We start from the raw sequence: 27,513 nt of genomic DNA on the forward strand, positions 1-27,513 counted from the left end.
TGAACTGACATTTTATGGACTTTGGAATTAGTCATTAAACAAAACTTTCTGTTATTTCTTAGGTATTGCTTGGGAAGAAGTTTTGTTAAATAATCTGAGTGAGGAAGTACTAAATTCTTCAAAGATTAGTGTCTTTATCACAGAAGGGAGGTTATCTTGTTATGCGGCATAAGATATGTTATTCATAGACAAAGTGATTGATTGACAATATTTGTCCTCTTCTTCCATTCTCTTTGTCACAGAATCTTAAGTTCCTGATCTTGTATTATTCCCAGCACTTCAGACACCAAATGATTCTTTGGGGAATAAATATGTTATGGACTTTAGTCTGGGAAGGAATACATTTCAGGCTCTGTAACTGCCATAGCAGGATTTCAGCTCCTGAGTATCTGTACCGTCTGGTGTCAGAAACATGTGAATCTTACTTCAATAAATAAGACAATTAGTCCTAAGTGCACTAGACAGCACTCTGGGTTGAAATGGCTACTTTTCAGTTTTTACCAAAAGAATTATTGGGTCTAACTGAAAAGCATCTATTACTATTGCTAACCTCTACTACTCCAACTACTTGACACTTGCACTTGAATGTCCCATAGGCATGTCCAAAACTGAAGTTAACACGTCACCATGTAGTGACCATACGACCATTTCATTTCATATCTCACCACACCAATGCCTCCTTCATTTCTTCTGTGGGCATTACCACAACCAGGTGTTCCATCTCAAGGAGCTGGGAGTCATCCTTGGCATCTCCCACTTTCACTATCTCTAAGCAAATATCAGTAAGTCTTGTTGCTTTGAATCTGTTTTTTCAAATTAATTCTAAGGATCTTGATTCGTACTGTCATTATCCAAGTTCAAGCTATCGTCATCTATTCTTTGGGTTACTGGGTCAGCTTTCTGTTCAGTTCTCTCTGCCTCAAACTTTTCTCTCTCCTGTTCTCTTGGATTGCTTCTCATTATTTACTTTTCAGCTTACTCATTATTTCTCCTAAAAGTCTTCCCTAACATTCTAAGTCAGGAATAGTGTGGTTTGTCATACCCTTAACTTCCCCCGATAGCCCTTATCACTTTATTATACATACCTGATCATATGACTGTCTCTCCTATGCTACATTATAAATTCTATACCCTTCTAATTTGTTCTCTGAATAGTTGTAGAATTATTTAAATAAGAATAAATGGAATTTCAACCATCCACTCCAATGAGCTTTCTAAGCTCTATTTCTTTATCAAATTAAATCAATAGAAAGTAACATATTAAAAATAGCACCCAGCAGAGCTGCTTTTACTGAATTCTGATTTTATATCATGTCTTTAGCTTTTATTATAATTAAGTATTAAAAAGGTGTTTAAAGTTCAGTTGGCATCATCCACAATATCACTGTAGAAAACAGTCTTTTTAGTCAGATGGTGTCCATTATGGGGAAATCCATTAATGTAGTTTCTCTTAAAATTTAGTACTAAGATAAATCTTGTCTCTACTGCTAAACTGTTATGTTTTCTGCTATTAAATGTACATTCATTGCTAACTTATAAAATACCTACTGTGAGAATGGTCTTTTCTAGTTGCTGGGATTAGGAGGAGAAATAATAGCAAGTTTAAATTCAGTAAACTGCAATCCCTGTTGGATTGTGAGCTTCTGTTTTTTTTCCTTTTCTTAAAATTCAATCATTTTATCATTTTTTTAACATCTTTATTGGAGTATAATTGCTTTACAATGGTGTGTTAGTTTCTGCTTTATAACAAAGTGAATCAGCTACACGTATATATGTATCCCCATATCCCCTCCCTCTTGTGTCTCCCTCCCACCCTCCCTATCCCACCCCTCTAGGTGGTCACAAAGCACCGAGCTGATCTCCCTGTGCTATGCAGCTGCTTCCCACTAGCTATCTATTTTACGTTTGGTAATGTGTATATGTCCATGCCACTCTCTCACTTCGTCCCAGCTTACCCTTCCCCCTCCCCGTGTCCTCAAGTCCATTCTCTACGTCTGCGTCTTTATTCCTGTCCTGCCCCTAAGTTCTTCAGAACCTTTTTTTTTTAGATTCCATATATACGTGTTAGCATACGGTATTTGTTTTTCTCTTTCTGACTTACTTCACTCTGTATGACAGACTCTAGGTCTATCCACCTCACTACAAATAACTCATTTTCGTTTCTTTTTATGGCTGTGTAATATTCCATTGTATATATGTGCCACATCTTCTTTATCCATTCATCTGTCCATGGACACTTAGGTTGCTTCCATGTCCTGGCTATTGTAAATAGTGCTGCAATGAACATTGTAGCACATGACTCTTTTTGAATTATGGTTTTCTCAGGGTATATGCCCAGTAGTAGGATTGCTGGGTCATATGGTAATTCTATTTTTAGTTTTTTAAGGAATCTCCATCCTGTTCTCCATAGTGGCTGTATCAATTTACATTCCCACCAACAGTGCAAGAGCACTTTCCTCCACATCCTCTCCAGCATTTATTGTTTGTAGATTTTTTGATGATGGCCATTCTGACCAGTGTGAGGTGACACCTCATTGTAGATTTGATTTGGATTTTTCTAATGATTGGTGATGTTGAGCATCATTTCATATGTTTGTTGGCAATCTGTATATCTTCTTTGGAGAAATGTCTATTTAGGTCTTCTGCCCATGTTTGGATTGGGTTGTTTGGTTTTTTGATATTGAGCTGCATGAGTTGCTTGTATATTTTGGAGATTAATCCTTTGTCAGTTGCTTCGTTTGCAAATATTTTCTCCCATTCTGAGGGCGGTCTTTTTGTCTTGTTTATGGTTTCCTTTGCTGTGCAAAAGCTTTTAAGTTTCATTAGGTCCCATTTGTTTATTTTTGTTTTTATTTCCATTTCTTTAGGACGTGGGTCAAAAAGGATCTTGCTGTGATTTATGTCATAGAGTGATCTTCCTATGTTTTCCTCTAAGAGACCTATAGTGTCTGGTCTTACATTTAGGTATTTAATCCATTTTGAGTTTATTTTTGTGTTTGGTGTTAGGGAGTGTTCTAATTTCATTCTTTTACATTTAGCTGTCCAGTTTTCCCAGCACCACTTATTGAAGAGGCTGTCTTTTCTCCATTGTATATTCTTGCCTCCTTTATCAAAGATAAGGTGATCATATGTGTGTGGGTTTATCTCTGGGCTTTCTATACTGTTCCATTGATATATATATTTCTGGTTTTGTGCCAGTACCATACTGTCTTGATTACTGTAGCTTTGTAGTATAGTCTGAACTCAGGGAGCCTGATTCCTCCAGCTCCATTTTTCTTCCTCAAGATTGCTTTGGCTATTCGGTGTCTTTTGTGTCTCCCAACAAATTTTAAGATTTTTTGTTCTAGTTTGTGAAAAATGCCATTGGTAGTTTGATAAGGATTGTATTGAATCTGTAGACTACTTTGAATAGTATAGTCATTTTCACAATGTTGATTCTTCCAATCCAAGAACATGGTATATCTCTCCATCTGTTGGTATCATCTTTAATTTCTTTCATCAGTGACTTATAGTTTTCTGCATACAGGCCTTTTGTCTCCTTAGGTAGGTTTATTCCTAGGTATTCTATTCTTTTTGTTGCAATGCTAAATGGGAGTGTTTCCTTAATTTCTCTTTCAGAGTTTTCATCATTAGTGTATAGGAATGCAAGAGATTTCTGTGCATTAATTTTGTAACCTGCTACTTTATCAAATTCATTGATTAGCTCTAGTAGTTTTCTGGTAGCATCTTTAGGATTCTCTATGTATAGTCATGTCATCTGCAAACACTGACACTTTTACTTCTTCTTTTCCAATTTGGATTCCTTTTATTTCTTTTTCTTCTCTGATTGGTATTGTTAAAACATACAAAACTATGTTAAATAATAGTGGTAAGAGTGGGCAACCTTGTCTTGTTCCTGATCTTGTTCCAGTGGAAATGGTTTCAGTGTTTCACCATTGAGAATGATGTTTGCTGTGGGTTTGTCATATATAGCCTTTATTATGTTGAGGTTAAGTTCCCTCTATGTCTGCTTTCTGGAGGGTTTTTATCATAAATGGGTGTTGAATTTTGTCAAAAGCTTTTTCTGCATCTATTGACATTATCATATGGTTTTTATCATTCAATTTGTTAATATGCTGTATCACATTGATTGATTTGAATATACTGAAGAAGCCTTGCATTCCTGGGGTAAACTCCACTTGATCATGGTGTATGATCCTTTTCATGTGCTGTTGGATTCTGTTTGCTAGTGTTTTGTTGAGGATTTTTGCATCTATGTTCATCAGTGATATTGGCCTGTAGTTTTCTTTTTTTGTGACATCTTTGTCTGGTTTTGGTATCAGGGTGATGGCGGCCTCGTCGAATGAGTTTGGGAGTGTTCCTCCCTCTGCTATATTTTGGAAGAGTTTGAGAAGGATAGGTGTTAGTTCTTTTCTAAATGGTTTATAGAATTTGCCTGTGAATCCATCTGGTCCTGGGCTTTTGTTTGTTGGAAGACTTTTATTCACACTTTCAATTTCAGTGCTTGTGATTGGTCTGTTTATATTTTCTATTTCCTCCTGGTTCAGGCTCGGAAGGTTGTGCTCTTCTAAGAATTTTTCCATTTCTTCTAGCTTGTCCATTTTATTGGCATATAGTTGCTTGTAGTAATCTCTCATGATCCTTTGTATTTCTGCAGTGTCAGTTGTTACTTCTCCTTTTTCATTCCTAATTCTGTTGATTTGAGTCTTTTTCCTTTTTTTCTTGATGAGTCTGGCTAATGGTTTATCAATTTTGTTTATCTTCTCAAAGAGCCAGCTTTTAGTTTTATTGATCTTTGCTATTGTTTCCTTCATTTCTTTTTCATTTATTTCTGATCTGATATTTATGATTTTTCCTTCTGCTAACTTTTGGGTTTTTTTGTTCTTCTTCTCTGACTGCTTTAGGTGTAAAGTTAGGTTGTTTATTTGAGTTTTTCTTGTTTCTTGAGGTAGGATTGTATTGCTATAAACTTCCCTCTTAGAACTGCTTTTGCTGCATCTCATGGTTTTGGGTCATTGTGGTTTCACTGTCATTTGTTTCTAAATATTTTTTGACTTCCTCTTTGATATCATCAGCGATTTCATGGTTATTTAGTAGTGTATTGTTTGGCCTCCATGTGTTTGTAATTTTTACAGTTTTTTTTTCCTGTAATTGATATCTAGTCTCATAATGTGTTGTGAAAGGATACTTGATACGATTTCAATTTTCTTAACTTTACCAAGGCTTGATTTGTTAACCAAGATATGATCTATCCTGGAGAATGTTCCATGAGCAGTTGAGAAGAAAGTGTATTCTGTTGTTTTTGATGGAATGTCCTATAAATATCAATTAAGTCCATCTTGTTTAATGTGTCATTTAAAGCCTGTGTTTCCTTATTCATTTTCATTTTGGATGATCTGTCCGTTGGTGAAAGTGGGGTGTTAAAGTCCCCTATTACTATTGTGTTACTGTCAATTTCCCCTTTTATGGCTGTTAGCATTTGCTTTATGTATTGAGGTGCTCCTATGTTGGGTGCATAAATATTTACAATTGTTAAATCTTCTTCTTGTATTGATCCTTTGATCATCATGTAGTGTCCTTCTTTGTCTCTTGTAATAGTCTTTATTTTAAAGTCTATTTTGTCTGATATGAGAATTGCTGCTCCAGCTTTCTTCTGATTTCCATTTGCATGGAATACCTTTTTTCATCCCCACTTTCAGTCTGTATGTGTCCCTAGGTCTGAAATGGGTCTCTTATAGACAGCATATATATAGGTCTTGTTTTTGTATCCATTCAGCCAATCTATGTCTTTTGGTTGGAACATTTAATCCATTTATATTTAAGGTAATTATCCATATGTATGTTCCTATTACCATTTCCTGAATTGTTTTGGGTTTGTTATTGTAGGTCTTTTCCTTCTCTTGTGTTTCCTGCCTAGAGAAGTTCCTTTAGCATTTGTTTGCTGGTTTGGTGGTGCTGAGCTCTCTTAGCTTTTGCTTGTCTGTAAAGGTTTTAATTTCTCCATTGAATCTGAATGAGATCCTTGCTGGGTAGAGTAATCTTGGTTGCAGGTTTTTCTACTTCATCACTTTAAATATGTCCTGCCAGTCCCTTCCGGCTTGCAGAGTTTCTGCTAAAAGATCGGCTGTTAACTTTATGGGGATTCCCTTGTGTGTTATTTGTTGCTTTTCCCTTGCTGTTGTTAATATTTTTTCTTTGTATTTAATTTTTGATAGTTTGATTAATATGTGTCTTGGGTGTTTCTCCTTGGCTTTATCCTGTATGGGACTCTCTGCACTTCCTGGACCTGACACTTTCCTTTCCCATAGTAGGGAAGTTTTCAACTATAATCTCTTCAAGTATTTTCTCAATCCCTTTCCTTTTCTCTTCTTCTTCTGGGACCACTACAATTCAAATGTTGGTGCATTTAATGTTGTCCCAGAAGTCTCTGAGACTGTCCTTTCTTTTCACTCTTTTTTCTTTATTCTGCTCAATGGTAGTTATTTCCACTATTTTATCTTCCAGGTCACTTATCCATTCTTCTGCCTCAGTTATTCTGCTATTGATTCCTTCTAGAGAATTTTTAATTTCATTTATTGTGTTGTTCATCATTGTTTGTTTGCTCTTTAGTTCTTCTAGGTCCTTGTTAAACATTTCTTATATCTTCTCCATTCTATTTCTAAGATTTGGGATCATCTTTTCTATCATTACTCTGAATTCTTTTTCAGGTAGACTGCCTATTTCTTCTTCATTTTTTTGGTCTTATGCATTTTTACTTTGCTTCTTCATCTGCTGCATATTTCTCTGTCTTCTCATTTTGCTTAACTTACGGTGTTTGGGATCTCCTTTTCGCAAGCTGCAGGTTCATAGTTCCCATTGCTTTTGGTGTCTGCCCCCATGGCTAAGGTTGGTTCAGTGGGTGTGTAGGCTTCCTGGTAGAGGGGACTGTTGCCTGTGTTCTAGTGGATGAGGATGGACCTTGTCTTTCTGGTGGGCAGGACCACGTCCGGCAGTGTGTTTTGGGGTGTCTGTGAACTTACTATAATTTTAGGTAACCTCTCTGCCAGTGGGTGGGGTTGTGTTCCTGTCTTGCTAGTTGTTTGCCATGGGGTGTCCAGCACTGTAGCTTGCTGGTCACTGAGTGGAGCTGGGTCTTAGCATTGAGACGGAGCTCTCTGGGAGAGCTCTCGGCGACTGATATTACGTGGGGCCAGGAGGTCTCTGGTGGTCTAATGTCCTGAACTCGGCTCTCCCACCTCAGAGGCTCGGGCCTGACACCCAGCCAGTGCACCAAGACCCTGTCATCCACATGGCTGGATGATGGGCAAGTCAGAAAGGAATCAGGTTTCCGGCCCTTGGATTGTGGCCGACTCAGGATTGGGGCTCCACAGGTCTGCCTCTGGATTGTGAGCTCCTTGAGCATTGGATGAAAGAGGAGGTTTGGGAGGTATGAACAGTGACCAAATCAATTATATCGTATTATTATAAGGATTGGTAAATACAGCAAATTTTTATTGAGCATATACTGTGTACAGAGTACTATGGTAAGCTGATTTTACATTTCATTTGTAAGCATGATCATTGCTAATATTAATGAAATTGTAGTAATAACTTTGTGGGGTTGTTATGATTAAGTTACAAATGCCAAATATTTACTACATGCTTAGTACAGAATGAATATTCACTGAACATTAGAACAGGGATTCCTGAGAAGGCAGTCCATTTTCCCAGTTGGGATCTTAAAAACAGATAAACAAAACTGAAGGATGGCAGATCAGGCCAAAGTATCACCTTTGTTACATATAAAGGCAATGCTGGAACATTTTATTTAGTGTGAGAGCTAAATGGATCTGCTAACTGAAACCCCAAATGAGGTGGACTAATCCTTTCAGGCACATATGGTGCTGAACCAGGATGGGCCCTCCCAATAAAGGAGAGGTATGAGGAGAGCTGTCCAGGTGAGATTTATAGTCTGAAAGAACAGCAAAGTACCCACGTTCTCTAGCTTTCCCCATTAACAGTTAGATATTATCTTCCCCCCTCCCCCACCAATCACATGTGAAATAAAACAGAATATATGGAAAATGTGATAAGAAAATAAAAAGTAATTTATTCAATACATTTTTGTTTTGTTTCTGTTTGTTATTCTTACCTACATAAAGGATAGTTTATTATGAAAATCTTTTGTGATGATATTATGTCCCTTTATAAAAGTTAGAGTGCAAATGCTTTCATTTTCTTAAGACCATTAGAAACAAGTTGACAAAAAACAATAATGCATGTATTTTTTACTCTTTCTTATATTCAAATCCTGGCTCTTAACAGTGTAAATGGTAAACTATTGGAGAACTGTCTTTAGTTGAGCAAAATTTTAGTGTTCAAAATGCATGATAAATAAAATATTTATTGAGATGTTATCCACAAGAATTTATGCGGATAAATTAATGTTGTCTGTACATTATGAATAGAGTCAGCTGAAAACTATATTTGGCATAAATTTGTGTTATGTATTTTTCTGGTGCCACTGTGCTCTTCTCCAAAACATGTTGCCTAATGGCATTGTCACTGTAACTCATTGGCTGTTAATTCAATTATGTTTTCTCCGTAACCATAAATTGCATATGAATGCTTATTAGATACATAGAGTTCTGATTTCCCTGAAAAGTCATTTCTGCCACCTATTTTTATTGCTGGATCTATTTACACAAACTTGAGCTATAAGAGCACAAATGTGTTATCCTCTACAAATACTGAATTATTTTCAAAAGGTTTTGTTCATAGTCACGGTATGAAAACCTGCACATTATAAGTCTCCTGGCAACAAAATTAGGACTTAACGTCATTTCAGTATTTCTATTATTTTATCCACCTAAGTGTTACTTTCTCAAAAAAGCCTTTTCTGACACTTCAGACTAGGTCAGCAACCTGTTTTACATGCTTTTACACACCCTGTACTTCCATGGTGCAACACAGTTACAATCAGCTATTGGTATAATCATTTCCTTGACATTTGCCTTCCTTACCGAAGTGTAAGCCTTTGAGGCAAGGACTTAGTCTCGAACATGTTTTGTATGTGCACCATCCAGCACAATGCCTGACTCATACCTGATGTTCAACATAGGTTTCTAGAAGGAACATCCAAGAGAAAGCATTATTTGTACTTAAGAAGTTTCGAGATCAGTCTGAGACTCAGTGCTCAGTATATCTTCAACCCAGAAAAAGAAAACAATTTAATAAGTGTGACCTTTAAACCTCTTTTATAATGATTTAAAGTGGTCTAGCTGAAAGAATGCATAAATTCAAATCACCACACTTATTAACGTATGCCTGTGATTCGTTAGAATACACCATTCCGATAAATATTTTCTCTTACCACAGCTTCTTAAGAGCCCAGAGGACACAGCAGAGGTGTCAGAAACTAATCGTGTTCGCAGGGTATTATTAGATAGAAAAAAAAAAAAAGGCCTCCTGTCTCTTGGGTTAATATTATTTTAGAAATACTTAATCCCCAGGCTGCTAAACTAATTGTGGGGGAAAGGCTTATTATTAGTGAAGAGAACAAAACATATGTTCCATGACTGGAAGAGATGATGGGCTATATAGGTCATGGATTCTATTTGACTAAATTACCGCTGAACCATATCGTGGATGAGAGGTTGGGGCCAGTGTGGAAGTCAGCGTGTTATCTTTCTTTTCCATCTGTACACTGAGTATGCATATCCTGGCTATTTAAAGCCTCAAGCTCCGGTATGAAGAGACATTGTTAGATCTTATTACCTTAGGCATCTTTGCTTTTATGATATATTTAGTATTTTACCCTCTGCTCCCAAGTGAAATGATTTATGCATAGAAAGCCAAACCAATTTATTTGAAATCTGAAAGCCTATCATCAGAAACATTTCCAGAGACTTCTTTCCCCAGGGCGGCGGGTAGCAGCATGTCAGCCAGCCACCATGGTTCCCAACAAAAGCCCTGTGCAGCCGGTGGTAGTGGAAGGAGGCTGGACTAAGCAGACTCAAGAGGAAATTAAACTCATGGACCTTATAAGACATACAGAGGTATGATCTTTAGGACTCCAGACATTAAAGACTCAGGCTCTTTTATAAGCTTTTAAAAGTACAGTATTGAATTTTTAAATTATGCTATTAATATATTCTCGGCATCTGGTCAGTAATGACCACATAAGCATATGCCAAGCATTGAGTTGGCATTTGGAGAGTAACTATCTAAGCCACAGCCAGCTCATATGAAAGTCTGTTTTGTTTGAATGGAGACCAGAAATTATGACCTTAGCAAAGAAGAGAAAAAGGCCCAGTGGATATGTACAAAGGTAATTATAATAAATGTAGTCAAGTTGAGCCTTATGGCTTCATTGCTCATCACTCCTAAGGGTATGTCTCAATATGTAAAAAGAGGAAGGAGCAAAATACTAATTTCAATGGAGACATTCAGAAGTGAGGAATTCAAAAAGCAGTTTCAATCCAATTGATTAATCAGACAGGATTGCCAGACATAAAAAAGACAAGAAGAGAAAGGTCAGCTGTTGAGAGAGGATTGGGGATAGAGAGACCTGGGAAAACTTTTTGCTTTGTGAAGTTTTTCATCAAAATGATGTGTTCTTATTTAATAGGGTTTCTCAAATCATGAAATGTGTTCAATCTAAATCTTAGGCGTGTGCCCAAGTCAAGGTTACTAGAAAAAAAAAATTGACATTGCTAGAAATATGACTTCTTGCCAAGCTAAGAAGGATAAATCACTGACCAGGGAATGAATGCAAAGCATTGAACTAGGACATGCTTGAAGTAGGATGAAAAGCTACCTGGCAGGGATCTGGCAGAATATAAAGGTGGCTGCTGTATTTTAAAAGACAGAGAGTAAAGATTTAAACAATAGTCATGTACATTCCCTTAAGCATGTCTTGGTTAAAGGAAATGATGCTGTGATTCTAATCAAAAACTCATTTGTTAGATGCAGAGAAATCACTTAGTAGGAGAAACGCCATGCAAAAATCCAAAAACATATCTCTATTTATTTCTCCAAATTATAAATGAAAGTTAAGTGCTTTGCCAAAATAAGTGCCTTATTATTACTACTCTAATGATTATTATGGCTTACAGTGGTGCATTGAAGCAAGGGGAATTTACAGAAGAGTCAGTGATAGGAGAGGGTAATGTAATTCCTAAATCTTTTTTCCGTATGATGTACAATTATAAGGTATTTCTTTCAGCATATTCTACACACACATGCACACACACACACACACACACACACAGACACACACGCATACACACTAAACAGACAATTCTCTAACCATGGCATTCTCTGGGCTTTTCTTAACAGGCACAGCTTTCTGAAGTCCAAGAACTGCAATCCAAGGGAAATTCTCCAACTGCACCTAAATGTATATCATTCAAGAGGAGCAGCTTGTATAAGCAACCCGATGCAAAACGAGCGTGGATTTACCTAAATGGAGGCAGACCTGAAGATGGCACTTATGCCCGGGGCGAAACTATTTCAGAGGTAAACCTAGTGTGAAAGGAGAGTGTTTTATAGACCTGTTTTCAAATTCCAGCTCTGACATTTATAGATTGTTAGGTCAGGCAAATTATTTTACCTCTCTAAATCTCATTTTCTCATCTCTAAAATGGCAGTAATACTTTCCTCACAGGGTGGAGTCCAATGCTGTCTGACATAATGTGTGCATCAGAATATGACACTTGGCCAGCAGAGAACAATGACAATTAAACTCATTGCACCCAAGTTTAGAGTAAATCTAAACTTTAAGATAATTTAAAATAGTTTTCCTGTTCCATTTTAAACCTAGTTCACAAAAGAGTGATTATTCACTGGATATGTTCCCCGTGGGGAAAACAACAGTATTCACTAGAGGAAATCTATCATATTCTTGTCACACAGATTCTTGGAACTATGGCAAACTTTCCACTTTCCAGAATTAAAACATTGACTAAAGAAAAGATGAGTAGCAGTTCATTTATTGTTTGCAATATCAATGATAACAATTCTAAAAGTTGACATTTTGTCTTAGCCTTTAAATGAAAACTTTAGGTACCTAATAAATGGATTTTGGTAGAATTTTTAAAAGCCTTATTTGTTGCAGTGATATCTTATAATAGTTGTTTGGCTTTATTATTTGTGAAACGTTTTTATATTTTCTGGGACAAGAGGAAGTCATATAAAGGTGAGATGTTGGTGGGAGATGGAGGGAGAGGCAAGACCAACAGGCAGGCCTGGAGGAGTTCATGGAGGCTGATGGGTGCACCTAGAGTGGCAGGGGCACCTCAGAGGAGTTGTGCCCCTGAAGGTTGGTGATTTCAAAGTGTGATGGAGACCACTTCTCTTTGACAAGGACTTTGGATAAGAACTGTGAAAGCAATTGCATCTCAGAAGTTGACAGCCGATTTGCTGTATTTGAGAAAGAAGAGAGAAAAATGCAGACAATAAATTCAAAACTAGGAATACAAGTAAAGGAACTTCATACACATGGGGAAGAAAAAAGAAAGTGATTTTTTAAAATGAGTGAAACTTTTTCAGGAGAGAACACCCTGGAACAGTGTCTATAACAAACCTGAAATGTTTCTTCCTTGCTGGTTTCTTTGAAAATCACAGAGTTTGCATTGCAGAGGTTAAATCTTAAGCTGCACATAACCATTGCAACTAGAACTGATACATTAGTGAGGGAATATGAAATGATTAATAAATAGGACGAGGATTAAAGGTAGCCTGTCAGGCTCAGGATAGCCAAAACTTACCATAACTTTTACAAAAATTACATATACCTGGTGAAAGAATGACTTTTTGATTTATGTGACTCTCATGTAGCATATAAAAGCCATGCCATACATATTATTCCATGATCAGATAATTTTTTATGAACTTTGTACATAAAGGGCACTGTGCTAGATGCTGTAAAGTATTATCCTAATTTATGTGTGTGAAAAGGGTTTGAAGACTTTATAGTGCAGTATAATTGACAGATTAACCTATAGCAATAGGAGGAATAAAATGACACATGATCTATGTTCTCATTAAATGCATACTTCCAACTGGCAAAACATTTGAAAATATATCAAGCTTTACTTAGGTTTATAGAGAAATGGGCACTCTCATGTCGATGGAAGTAAAACTTTTTGGAGGACCATGTGGCTATACAAATCATAAGAAAATGCACTTCTAGAACCTTATCCCAAGGATATTTTCATGAATTTATGCAAAGTTTGTTTGGTAAGAATAATTATCATGGGGCTATTTATAACATATATAGATTAGAAATAAACACTTATCAATAGGGAGTTGGTTAAATGAATTATAGTGTATTAATTAAAATCAATTAAAATCAACTTTAGAAAGAATGACAATAAAGATGTTCAAGATATACTAAATGAAAGAAGCATACTATAAAGCATGTAGAGTTAGATTCTATATACATACATGCACAAACCTAAAAGGAGAAGACTGGAAGGATTTTATTTTTGGAAGTGTTTATTGGATGGTCTTATTACTGGTGGCCTAATAAAAGTGGTATTTCTTTATTATGTGTTTTTCTTTGTGTTCCATATTTGGTTATGATGAACACAGATTGTAAGAAAAATTTGCTAAGGGAGCTGACCTTCCTCTTAGAGAAATACTAACAGCATGTGATGAAGGTCAGGTCAGTAGTACATACAGGAAGTTCAGTAGTTCAGAGGAGGGAACACTGGGCCCACCTGGGGTGAAGGAGAAAGGCTCCCCAGAGGACTCAACCAGGAGCTCTGATGGAACTTGAGAAATGGGTAAGATTCAACATTTAGGCAGAAAAAAGCATTAACAAGCATGAGGGGCATCACACACAGAGGTATGGGTGTTAGAATTCATAAACATACAAGTAGATGGTACCTGGACTGAGAATTAGGGAGAGATACAGACAACTGGAGAGACTGTTCAAAAGCATATAGGGTAGGCTTCCCTGGTGGCGCAGTGGTTGAGAGTCCGCCTGCTGATGCAGGGGACATGGGTTCGTGCCCCGGTCCGGGAAGATCCCACATGCCGTGGAGCGGCTGGGCCCGTGAGCCATTGCCACTGGGCCTGCGCGTCCAGAGCCTGTGCTCCGCAACGGGAGAGGCCACAGCGGTGAGAGGGCCGTGTACCGCAAAAAAAAAAAATGCATATAGGGTGGACACCACATACTCTCTGTATAGTCTACTTGGGCTGCTATAACAAAATACCACAGACTGGGTGGCTCAGACAACAGAAATTTATTGCTCACACTTCTGGAGGCTGGAAAGTCCAAGATCAAGATGCCAGCAGGGTTGGCTTCTGATGTGGACTCTTTTTCTGGGTGGCAGATGGCTGACTTCTCACCACTGTGTCCTCTCAGAGCCTTTCCTCTGAGCACATGTGGAGAGAGAGCTCTAGTGTCTTTTCAGCCTATGAGTCTGGGGAAGGACACAGTTCAGTCCATTACACTACCCCAGACTTAAGTGCATGAATCACTAGTTTGTCTCTGAATAAGGTCATGGCATAGTAAAACCAATGTTTTGGGGAGACTAATGTGGCCTCAGTGTGTAGAAAGCTACTTAGGCAATGTCTAGAAAGTTTTCTGCATATTATTTCTTCTTTTGCTTTATTTAAAAAATGTTCTTTCTAATCTCTTTCTTTCCCTTTTCTGTTTTGATTTTGATTTTAGGGATCTGAATGAGATTCTTTGTCATCAGTTAGAAATGTATCCTTTCAGGCTCTCAGGCTGTAAAGAAAAGTTCAGGAGAATGGACTGTGTGTGTGAAACAAATAAACAACAGGAAGAGTAGGGTTCAGATTTTACTAGGGGAATCTGGCTAACAACACCAATTCCAGAGAAGCTCAGAGTTTCAATGGTTGGTACTTTTACCAGAAGAATGAGGAACAGAACGCATTTCAAGGTGCTTCACTCTACTTTCTGTAATGAAACCCCCAGAAGGTATTTGAATCCCATCTAATGCAGGCTTTCCCTCAACTTCGTTCACTGCTGTGGCTATTCTGGGTGATTGAGCCACATTCTTCCTACCCAGTCTTTGAACATGGCTGGAGCAAACTCTCATCTCCAACTGGTGTAGGCTCATCTGTCATCAGTGCACCAAGGTGACACCCTCTCTAGGGTTAGTGGCTCTTTCTTCAGGGCCATCATCTTTCTCTGATTTATGACTATCGGGGCCCCTCCTTCTATGGTCCTAAAGCCATCTGTCTCCTCTCATCCCAGCAACCTCTCTCTGATTCTACAGAATCTCAAAAGCAATGTGTTCTCTCACAGCCAAGCACAGTTCTGAATGCGTGAGTGGAAGCTGAAAGAATGAGAAACAGATTTTTTTGATTTGGAGAGGCAAGCACCTCATGTCCTCAGGGAATATGAAATAGTTCTGTGATGCCCACGTGAGCCACTCTGAGAGGACCTGGCCTATGAAAGCTCACAAAAGAGATTGTGGGTGAAGAATTATGTATAGAACATTGTTCTTTTATTATGAGTTTTTGTTATTGCAAAAATTACAAACATTTAATTTATATTACCCACTCTAAAGAAGGTACTTGAGTAAATTTGGATATATTTGAAAAACTGAGAATTAAGAATGTCATTAAAGGTCATAAGCTAACTAGATATTTTAGAACCTAATTGTACAGAAAATGCCTTTTGTTTTCAAATTTACTTTTAAAAGATTTTTGTAAACTCATTAACTGAGTCTCATGTAAATAGATCTTTGTGAACACCGAGTGAAATAGCTACAGATTTAAGTCATATTTTGTATTTGGTATATGCCGTTATTAAATTATATTTATTTTTCTGATTATAAACAGAAACACAATCTCTATAGACGAGTGACATTTTAGTGGTAAAGTAGGGGAAAGTATAAGAATTATCCTTATGTAGGATCTTTTCAAGCTACAGGAATTTCTCCCAGAGACATATCCACACAATTCTAGGACAGCTCCCCACTGCTCCCAGTCCAGATAGAAACTCAGTTATCATACTCTCTGGCTGCCTTGGAGCAGAAAAATATATAACTGCTATGGGCTGAATTGTGTGTCTCCACCTCCCACCCCCCGAATTCTTATGTTAAAGCCCTAACCCCCAATGTGATTGTATTTGGGGATAGAGCTTTTAGGAGGCAATTAAGGTTAAATGACCTTAAGGGTGGGGCCCTAGCCTGATAACATTTGTGGGTTAATAAGAAGAGAAAAAGAGTGATCTCTCTCTCTTCTCCCATCATATGAGGAAGGCAGCTAGCTGTCTGTAAGCCAGGAGGAGCTCTCACCAGAAACCAAATCAAACCACAGCTTGATCTTGACTTGCCAGCCTCCAGAGCGGTGAGAAATAAATTTCCTTTGTTTAAGCCACTCAGTCAATGATATTTGTTTTGGCAGCCCAAGCAGACTAAGATAGTGACTATTGTTATGGAAAATTTAGAAAAACTGCAAAACCATACGAAACATACGAATCTATTGTAATCACTATGAATTTTTTGATTATTTGAATAACATTTGTTCTGTTTTCTAATTATAAAACAACATACAGCCAGTGCATTAATATTAGAAAAAGGAAAAGCACCAAGAAGGAAATGAAAATTCTATCACCCACAAATAACCACAGTTATTAGAATTTTAGTAGATATATTCCTATGGTTTCTACATGGTTATTTATATATTTGTTTGCCATTGTGATCATTGTAGATCACATGGTATATATAATTTTGCAACCTGTGTTATTCGCCTAACAAACCGTTGTGACTTTTTGCCCACATAATTTAATATTCTTTAACAAAACATTATTTTCAATGGCATCATCATCTTCTATCAACTGGATGGATTATTACTTACTCATCCAGTTTTCTATTGTTTGCCATTTAGATTGTTTTTAATTTTTTGCTATCATAAAGCATGCTCCAATGAACATATCTATATATAAATCTTTATTTAATTTTCTGATTATTTCCCCCAGATAAATTCCTAGAAGAATTGCTAGGTCAAATTATGTAAATGTGCTTGAGAATTTTGATAGCTGTCGCCAGCTTGTTTTCTAGGACCATTTCAGGAGTCCATGCTCCCACAAGTGGTGAATGAGAGTTCCCACTTACCTGCTGTTTACATGAGTTATCAACAATGCTAATTGCCATCACTTAGAAACATGTATTTGCAGGTTGACAGGAGAGAATGTTATACCCGTGCTATAATTTATATGTCTTTAATTATTTGTAAAAGTGATTCTGACTTGTTTTGCTTTGTTTTACCATTTATTAGTAATCTGTGAATTCCTGACAAATTCTTTGCTATTTTTCTGCTGGAAGTATTTTTCACACTGATATGAATCTTCTTTTTTTAAAGTAACAAGCCTACTATGTGTAACTTTGTCAAATTTATTGTAACAATGATCCAATTTGCCATTGTGTCTAGGAGATTTTTTAAGGTACAGAAATTAATATATTTTAAAAGTCTGTTCTTTGCTTTTCATGTTCCAATAGTATTTTACTATCCTTATGTCATAGAAAGATTCATCTTAAGATTTTTATAATTGTGTCTTCCCCGTTTACTTTTTAAACTGTGTGAACTTCCTTCTGGTGTAAAATTTGAGTGAAGCTATTTTGTCTGTTTTATTTATTGGCTTAAAATTATTATCTCAGCCCTACTTGCTGAATAATCTTTTTTGTTCTCCTCATTGAGTTGGAATACAAACTTTATAATATACTAAATTCTTATTAGCTTCTGCTTTTAAGCTATCTAATACTTTTAGAATTACTATAGCTTTTTAATATATTTTAATATCTGATAGAAGTTGCCTATTGTTGTACTTTGTTTTCAGACTTTACTTGATTATCCTTGCCTGTTGATTTTTATAGATGAAGTTTGGAATTACATTTCAACACCCTAAAATCATCCTACAGGAGTTTTGACTGTAGTTATGTTAGGCTATTAATTACTTTCATAAGAATTGACACCTTTTACAATATTCAGTCTTTGCAGCCAGATTGAATTCTCTGGCATTGTTTTATATACATATACATTTTTTTTGTCCTTCAGTAAAATTTTATAATTTTTTATAAGGAAGGGCCTCACATTTTAAAATAATTGACATTCTGAGTTGGTTTGATGTTGGGATGAATTTACCCCCACTATATTTTTTTAAATACTTTTTTTTGGTGAACAACATAAAACTACTGATGTTTTATAATTTATTTTGTGCTTGGCCACTTTACTAAGCGTTCTTTTTGTCATTAATTTCTCATTCAGCTTACATAAATTTTCTAAGAATGAAATCATATAAAGTTCACATGGTGATGATTTTGCCTACTCCTTTAGAACTGTTTCTCTTATTCTGATTTTTTGTTTTATTGCATTGATTATAATCATAAAAGTAAATATTCCTAACGATGGAAAAAGAGAAGAAACAGCATCTTTTTCCCCCATGAATAGCTAGAAAGTTTGAATGCTTTGGTTTCTCTTTTCCTTGCCCATGTCCCTTTTTGGTGATGTCTTACATTTTTACTTTATTTTTTCTCTATGGAGACTTACCTTAAAATTTTAAATTCATTTATTTTCTGACCATTTTTATAACAGCTGTGTCATGTTCTAGTGGTCTTACTGCTTAATATTAGTCACTTTATATTATGACTTTTCCATGGTGATGGAATTTCATTCATTTTTTAATAATCCGAAATGTATCTGAGTGATATGTTTTCTGAGTTTTTGTACACATAAGGATATCTTTTGTTTCCTGTAACCTAAGTAATAATTTAGCTGGATACTGAGTTCTTATACTGAAACCTATTCCCCTAAAAACTTCAGAGATTTTCTTTCATTTTTTTTTTTTTTTGGTATTCATTGTTGCAGAAAACAGGTCTAAACATAACTGAATTTTCCCCCCATGTCTGAAAGTCATACTTTTTGCCCAGTTATATTTAAATACTAGTCATTTTTTTCATTAACTTTGCCTTATCCTAGGTTAGCCTATTTGATCTGAAGACATGGGTCTTTGAAATAGGAACGTTTTCTTCTGTTTTTTGAATAATTGCTTAAGTTTAATTTATTCTGGATTCTTCTCCAGTAACACCAATAATGTATAGGTTTAATATCTGATGTCTTGACATTCCAAATGTTTTACATTTTTCTCATAAATTTTGTCTTATCCTTTCTCTGTATCCTATGAGATTTTCTCAACTTAGCCCTCCCTAATACTGATTTGATTTTCTACAAAATTGAGTCTGCTTTTTCCTGCTTTTAAGACAGAGTTTAATTCTGCTATTGAGTCTTTTATTTCCTTACCTCTCATTCGGCTGTCTATTCATCCCAATTTAAACCTCTGTTTCTTCTCTTACCAGCTGTGTGACCTTGGTTATGATATTAATGTCTTTGTTCTCCATTTTTCTCATCAACAAAAGGAGGATAATAATTGTTTCCACAGAAAAAAATTAGATTGTCCTTAGAAACTTTTAGAAAAGTTTCTAGCCCACAGAAATGTGCTAGTAAATTTTAACTGCTATTATTGTTACCATCGTCATTATCACCATCATTATCTCTGCCTGCATCTCAGCAATGCTCCTTTCCTTTGAGCTGTTGTCATCTCATTTCTGTGTGTGTGTGGGAGTGTGTGTGTGTGGGAGTGTGTGTGTGTGTTTATGGAAGTCATATTTTACTAAATTTGGGGGGAGCACAATATAGGTACTCTCTAAAATGTATTTGTGCTCTAAATCTTTTTGTTAAATCTTCACCTTGTGTACAGATACCATTTTTATGTCGTAGAATATTTTCATAAGCCTCATATAGTTGCTGATGTTCATTTTTCTATTTATGTCTCCTCGTTCAAGGAGAGATCTCTTGACAGGAGACATTAGTTCTCCTTTGTTCTCCTAAATTTTGACTTGGGAGCTGTTAGGATCCAGCCCTAGATCCTGAATCAGAATCAAATGGCTGCTGACTGGCTGTCATTTAGCAAGAGGTGTAGGACTGCATTTAAGTCCGTTCTCCCACTGCTCTTCTCTAACTATCCCACTCTACAGATGGGAGTGTATTCTGGGATAATTTCCATTACTGTTCAATTCAGTGCATTCATCTCTTGCTCACAATAGTGAGTGAAAACTTCACTCTCTGAATTGCATTATCTCACCACTTCTTTCATGTCTTCCTTCATATTACTGATTCATTTTCCAAATGCAAGATGCCATTACTTGCCCAGCTCTGCCCACTGCCACCCTGCATTGCTGTGAGTTGTAGCCCCTAATTCGATATATAAAAAGAAGTACTGCAGTCGCAGAAGTCACAGAAGTGACTGCAGTGGCCATGAGAGAGATTCTTGGGGTGATGGGAATGTTCTAAAAGTGTATTGTGGGATGGTTGCACAACTTTATCAGTTTACTACAAATCATTGATTGTTTCGTACTTGAAATTAATGAATTTTATGGCATGTAAATTAAACCTCAATAAAGCTGTTAAAATTTTTTTTTAAAAGTATAGAAGGTGAGTTGGAACACATGTGGACCTGGCTCCTTCATTTTGGGAGAGCAGGTGTTTGACCTGCATGATAGGTAAAAGCCATACAGGCAGGTGTGTGGAAACCTCTTACTTTCCTCCTGCTTGCTTGCGTTGTTTTGTCTTAAAGTCTTATTCAGACTAATGGAACCACCCTTAGGGGTCTGGTGACAGGTTAGCCAATCTTTTTAGTACTCTTGACACTTCGTATCTGTACATGTGTTTTTATGAATATTTCAAGGAAAATTGAGAGAAATTGAATTAGGCCCCTAAACATAGTTTTTTAATTTACCAATTGAAAAGAAAAAGACTTTTGATAATAGAATCATAGAGTCAAAGAGGTGTTAGACCAAAAATTTGATTTTATAGTGAAAGAGATTCTTTCATAGGGAAGTTGCCTGACTTGTCTGAGTCATACAGAGGCCAGAGCCAGGTCAGTGCTTTTGTCCTTCTAGCTTCTTGCTCATTGAAAAAAAAATGAGCTATTCTGACAAGTCTAGATTCTTCAAGCCAAGGTCCTTCATATTTAGTCATTTCTTAAACAGCAAGAGGCCTCTTCTACATAGAAAAATAGAGACCTACAAGGACAAATCCACTGACAAGCACTGAAGTTCCTTACCATTTAACACATTAGGGAACATTTGTAAGCCCTTCTTCTCATCTCCTTCTATACCTCTTCCTTTTTTTTGTTTAACTTTCATTGGAGTTTAGTTGATTTACAAGTTGTGTTACTTTCTGCTATACAGCAAAGTGAATCAGTTATACATATGCATATATCCACTCTTTCTTTAGATTCTTTTCCATATAGGTCATTACAGAGTATTGAGTAGAGTTCCCTGTGCTATACAGTGTACCTCTTTCTAACAATTATAAGTAAAATGAATATTTATATCATGATAATAGTTCTCTTAAAGGAGTTGATTCTTTAATATGTAATTATGGTGTGACATTCCACATCCCAGTATGTGTGTCCCTTTGTGTTTCAGCTGCTGAGTGACTGCTCCTCTCGTCTCAAACTGGCCCACCCAGCCAGAACACTGTACACCCCTGACGGAGAGCCAATTCACTCGTGGGACGACATAGAGCGAGACATGGTCATCTGTGTGTCCACAGGGCATGGCTTTAGAACCCAAAGAGGTATGGGTGACGTTTTCTTTTCCATCAAGTGTTTGAAGAATTAAAGCATTCACTTGTTTCTTCAAAGGGCTTGTTTACTGAATTTTACATCCCATCATGATGATTTTTAATAATTATCCTCCTCCACGCTTTTCTACTCCATGTTACTAAAGTTAAATTCCAGTATTTATTTGTTGGAACCTCACTTTTGACACTGTTTGATCTAAAGAATTCAAGTTCTGTTAGTCTTGAATTTTATCCAAGGGGCTTTATTTGTATAAATTCTAAAGGGCCTCCTTTGAAGGTATTCATTCTTTAGCATGAACCCTGAGGAAAGTGAGGCTTCCTTGACTTCCCACTCTGCAAGTTATTTAAAACTTAATGTTTCATTAATAGCAAATATACAGTTTAAAGATTTTTTTCTTTAGTAATAAGTAAATATATGCTTGTTTTATTATCTTGTCTATCCTTTGAGTATTTTCTTTGATAAATGTTAGAAATGGAAAAGAACATACGTTTGTTATTAAACTAACTCTTGTCCTTTATCCTATTTATTTTGAGGAATTTAAAACCCTTTTCCGGAGTAGGTATACATTAGCAATGACATAATTTTCAGGATATTCTGAAGAACACTGATATCATTTTAAAGGAAATTAAAAGATTCAGAAGTGAATTACCTGGGGTCCTTAAAATAACTAATGCTAGATTATCTCTTTTAAAAGTCACCATAAGATTATTATTACTATGTTGTATATAAGGTATATAAACCAAAAACATTTTTAAAAGTTGCAATCATATCTTTACACTTAGCCCAGAAGGGATAAAAGTATAGGAACGGAAACTAAAAAGTAGGAAGACAAGGATTTACTGGGATACCTAGCACTGTTCTGAGGATGCCACACATATTCCCCCAGCACCATCTTACATCAAGGAAGAGGCGCCAATCTTTGTATTCTTTGTATTCTGTTGTCCCATCATTCACCAGTACCCCTCACTCCAGCTCTTGGTGATCCTCACTATGTGATTACTTAGAAGAACACACCAATGATGGGGTTCCTATCATGAATAAGTAGTAGTTGACAGCTTTCTGTGTTCCTAAAGTACATAGCCTATAAAAGAAATATAAGCCAGGGCTCCTTCGCTGAAAGAGTTTTCGATCTAGTTGAGTATATGAACACACTTGAAGTAATTGAATAGTAAGCAAACAAGTGGTGCAGTAGAAGGTACTTGCCCAGTCCCTTCATTATTTATGCTTAATCTTTCGTACTCTTGGGATGACTTTCTGTTACCTGGACCCCACCCTCCTGGCCTCACTGTATTCATTAGGCCTTTCTGATAAATAAAGCTAAGTATGCTTCAGGCAACCTAGCCAAAAGGGTATCCAAAACACGAAGAGATATGTAGGCTGCCTTCCCAGAAGCAAGCTTGTTACCAAGAAGAACTGCAAAGAGGAAAAAAGAAAACTAGAAACGCAAATATTACTCTCCTTACCATTTTCCTCCTTGTTAGCTCCGTGGATCTTTGACAAGGCTATGTAGACAAACATTCATTTCTGCGTCTTCAATTCTTTAACCACATGAATTACTATGGCGTGAAAGAGTTGTTTCTTCTCCTCTGAAAATGGGTCCCCATATTACCTTAATGGTGAAAGTGTTGGTGGTTTCCCCAGTTGTCTCAGTTCTTTTCGGTGGGTGATATATGTTCTAGAAAATCTGATTGATAGCAGAGAGTCTAATTTAGTTGCTCTTTAGAAAGTTCTTTTATTGTATGAGCTGTCATTTTATTATTTTTCCTGAAATAATTGAGAAATAATCATTTAGTAGAAATCTAAATACTCAGAATGCTTTAAAACAAGAGAGAAATGCTACTAGCATTTATATATATTATATATACATATATATATAACATATATATACTTGTGAAGGGACATTTAATTAATCATTCTACTCATAATTTTTCTGTGACCTACTGGCTTAACTATGTAGTAGAAAATAAGGCAGCCTGGGAATTTCAAAACTAAACACCTTATAAAAACTTATTTTATGTGCTATAATGTAAAAACATTTAGCATGTGAAAGTTAGCCATCAAAGAATCACACTGGGTCTTTGAAAAATGGATTTGTTTTGGCAAAACAAATCAGATGCTGTTAGAATAGTTTCTTTCACACGAACCCCCAGCAAAATCAAAAGGGTGCTTTATGCTGTTTGTCATCAAATCTGAACACTGTTCTCAATGCTGTGTTTACCATCTTTTCAGTGGGTTCAGTTTTTAGACCACTCCTAGGTTAGCTTCCAATTCAGGCTTTATAAAAAGCTTGGAAGGAAGCCCTCTCTAGCAACTGCCATTCTGTAGAAATCCAAAGGATGTTATATCTGATGTGATAAGCAAGTCAAGTGTGTAATGAGAGAGGCCGACGTGGGAGTAGAGGATTTCTGAAGGATCTTCAAGATTTTCATCATCCTGAACTTTTAATTATTTTCTATAAATACATTGACTTGTCTCTCAAAATAATTTTTTTTTAACAGAGTTAAAGCAACTGGTGGAGGTCAGAGCAAATTATGCCCGAATCCGAAGGCAGCAGGGCCCTCAAGCCACAGACGCTGTGTTGTCACCATCCACAAAGCTTCAATCTCTGGTACCTCTACACAGTGAATTCCTGTCAGACCCATCATAGTTCGTGCTGTGCTTCGCTGGGGTAGCCTGTGCGGACATACTCATATGCTTGCCAGGATGTTCTATGATGATTAGTCATCGTTTTCATAATTCCATGCAGTCTCTTTTAAAAGTTATACCCTCTACCTTTTACACAGGGTGGCATTTGATGTCTCAAATCTGTTCTTAGAAAGACAACAAAACTAGACAAAGCAATGTCAGTAAAATAACTATCTTAGGTGTATTTTCTTCCAGGAAAAGAAAAAGGAAAATACTAGCTATTATTGAAAAATAATTTAGTGGGGTCAAGTAGTATATATTATTATATATACTTTTAAAATTATATAATATATATATTTATATAATATATATAATTTGATAATAAATAGACTGACAATTTGAGTGTATATATATAGTTATATACTTAAATTTAGTGGGGTCAAGTAGTATATATGTTCTATATATAAATAACTTTATATTATTTATTTTATATATATATGAGTTATATATACATATATAATTTGACAATAAAAAAGACTCTTTGACTATCTATTACTAAATTTGACTCAAACTGACAGTTTTCTGGCTCAGCCACTATATTTTTCAAACTTGCATGTTAAAATCCTACATTTACTAAATGGAATGGCTGGTGGCCACCAAACACCACATGAATTGATCTTTCCTCCTCCCACTTTCCTTCAGTTTGGCTTGTGGTTACAGCACAGGACTCCTGATGGGGCACAGCTAGATGTTGTTCACAAGAGTGAAGCTGGATAATTCCTGACATAAGCTCAGTAACCAAAAGTCGTAGACTGTGTCCTCAATACAGAAACGTAGGGAAAGGATATATGCACTACTTGTAAGAAAAGTTATGTAAGGATTTTTCTTAAGGGGCCAAGGGAGATCCTTAGCAATCTTAAGTATCAACCTTACAGGGAAAGAAGAACTTACCTTTTAATTTCTTTCTGTGATGAAGAGAGAATTTTTTTTTTTTTTTAATAACGGTGACAAATCAGAGTTTGGCTTCTGGTTCTGGTGAAAATTTTCCAGAGAAATGCTCTTCTCTCTCTGTCTCTGAGAGCCATTCACACCTCTGTCTGAATATAAATTGCAGCCTGGCTAGGTGTGTACAGAATGGCTCAGCTGGGCTCACTCTTCCATCCACCACTTTAATGTGATGTAGGAAGGCAGTAGATCATTTCTACTGAAGGGGGCTCTTGGTAATCGCTGCAAAAGGCCTAGTATTTACTCCCAGTCTGCAAATCAGTAAGGCCGCATGAATAAATTCCTGCTGCTTCCCACACCACTAAAAGCAGAGACCGCTGAGGCAAAATTTCACATTACATACACAACAATTTGCCCTTTCGCAGACATCTTCTCTATGTGTTGTGCACTGTTAGAGATGTGAAGTCATTCCACAACACCTTTGTGATACGTATGAGAGAAAAATTGCACGTGTCCCTACCTTGCTTTTCCTTTTGTTTTACGAGAAGTGTTAAGGAACATGCTCCGGTCAGAAAGTGCGCCAGTAAGATTCTTACCTGTTGGGCCTCTTCTTACAATAACTGGATTACAATCCCCAGAGACACGGAACTTGTTATTTCTTTTCAAAATTCCTTGAAAACAAAGGCATTTCTCTAGGTGCAAAAGTACCTATCATTCTGCTGCCAAGGAAAAGTTGATTTGCTATGAAAATGGCATAATTTCACCATAGATCAAATGTGCAGATTCTTGTGAAGTCTTCACTGTTGCGTGTGAACACGCCTGAAGTGAAAATTGGTAATATCACACAACATTGTATCAAGCACCGGGAGACGTAAGGCAAAACTCTTAACTGAACTTTTTTATTACTAGTAAATGGGATTTTAGATGTAATATAACAGTCATCAACACATCACATTTTACCAGCAAGGCAGCGGCACTTACTTTGTCGACGACGGCTTGCTGGGGATATCTTGGCAGTTCATAGCCACTTTTAACTTAAGACTAAGAACAGCCCTGCTCTTTCCTTATTATTGACCTTCCTCTGTGGTTGGCTGGAAGGTGGACTGGGGAGCAGTTACTCCACCTTCAGCAAGGACTATAGGATAAGAATGTTGGCAATTCTTTTCAGCCCTCCAAGGATTTTAATAAACCCAGTAATTTCCTTTGGGGATATGTTTATCAAATTTGAATCAGCCTCATATATGTAAGTCACATTTCAATATTTTTCTATCAACTGGAAATCATTTATTATTAAATACTAAAGCAACCATCCTCAAGTCCATGGCCTTCTCCAGAAATTTATTTCCTGCTGGTTCACAAACACCCTTAAGCTGATCCAGATGTTAATCAACAGTGTACCAGCATTTGTGATTGTCCTCAGGAGAAAGGAGTTTCTGGATGTTTCTGCCTCACCTCTAGCTTTTGTTGCCTGATTAAGTGTTGGGATGAAGTTGCATGTTTCTAAGCAAACTGACAAACTGTCTGAAAGTTTGACAAGCATTTTGAGATTATGACAGCATTTATACATAAGAAGCACTTTATCTGGGTGCTTATGTCAGGTTTATAAAACAGGACACATTAGAAATGATTCAAAATCCAAATGTAGCTTTGTGGCGTGATAACCCTGAATTTCCGTTTTGTTCTTGATTGTTCATAATGACTAAATATTTTTTTGCGGATCAAGAAAACAAAGCAACAAACAAGCGAGCAAATAATAACAGAAAGGTAAAGATAAATTTGTTCTCCTTTGCAAGAGAATCGCTTAGAAATTGTGGCCACTGGCTGTTGCAGCATTTGTGAGCCAACCTTTATTAATAGCCCAGGTGTGCGCTGAGCGTTGTTGAGACTTGTGATTCACCAAGACAGCAGTTCTTTGTCTGACATCATTTGGAAGGGAGCGATCAAAACCCACAGGTCTGTGTTATTCTAGATTGTCGCAAAATGAGATGCAAACGTCCTCAGGTAAATGGAATTTGGACCCAGTGGTGATCCTCAGTTGCTTTTATTAAATCAGTTACCTCCTGCCTCTGAAAAGATCTCAACCCCTCCTAAGGCTAGGTTAAGCAGAAAGAAAGAGCAGCAGTTTTTTGTTCTTAACACAATAAGCTAGAATTCTAAGTAAAAGGCATGGTTTGGGGCTGCTTGGCCATAAGCAAATGCAAAGCAGGATCAACAAAGACCACTCAGGCGAGTGCTGATGAAAGTAAATGGACCAACCCGAGTAATGGCAGACATTCAGTGGGTGCCTGCTGCCAGCTGTAGCGTTTCCTAATTCTGCAAGTCTGTAATATGAAGCT

At 36.6% G+C, this 27,513-nt stretch overlaps 1 protein-coding gene across 1 annotated transcript in view; it reads left to right on the plus strand.

The window, feature by feature from the left end:
• LOC111179752 (doublecortin domain-containing protein 1) overlaps window positions 1-24,254 on the plus strand; it is a 224,465-nt gene extending 200,211 nt beyond the window's left edge. Inside the window, exons 24-27 of the mRNA XM_089915854.1 lie at window positions 9,901-10,037; window positions 11,320-11,499; window positions 21,450-21,600; window positions 24,106-24,254. Of these exons, the coding sequence (XP_089771980.1) occupies window positions 9,901-10,037; window positions 11,320-11,499; window positions 21,450-21,600; window positions 24,106-24,254 (617 nt within the window). The remainder of the gene's footprint in view (window positions 1-9,900; window positions 10,038-11,319; window positions 11,500-21,449; window positions 21,601-24,105) is intronic.
• The last annotated feature ends 3,259 nt before the right edge of the window (window positions 24,255-27,513 follow it).

This window comes from Delphinapterus leucas, chromosome 7, assembly GCF_059928025.1.
Source record: "Delphinapterus leucas isolate spDelLeu-1000000601 "Yukka" chromosome 7, BTC_Dleu_Yukka2, whole genome shotgun sequence".
Lineage (NCBI taxonomy): Eukaryota > Metazoa > Chordata > Mammalia > Artiodactyla > Monodontidae > Delphinapterus > Delphinapterus leucas.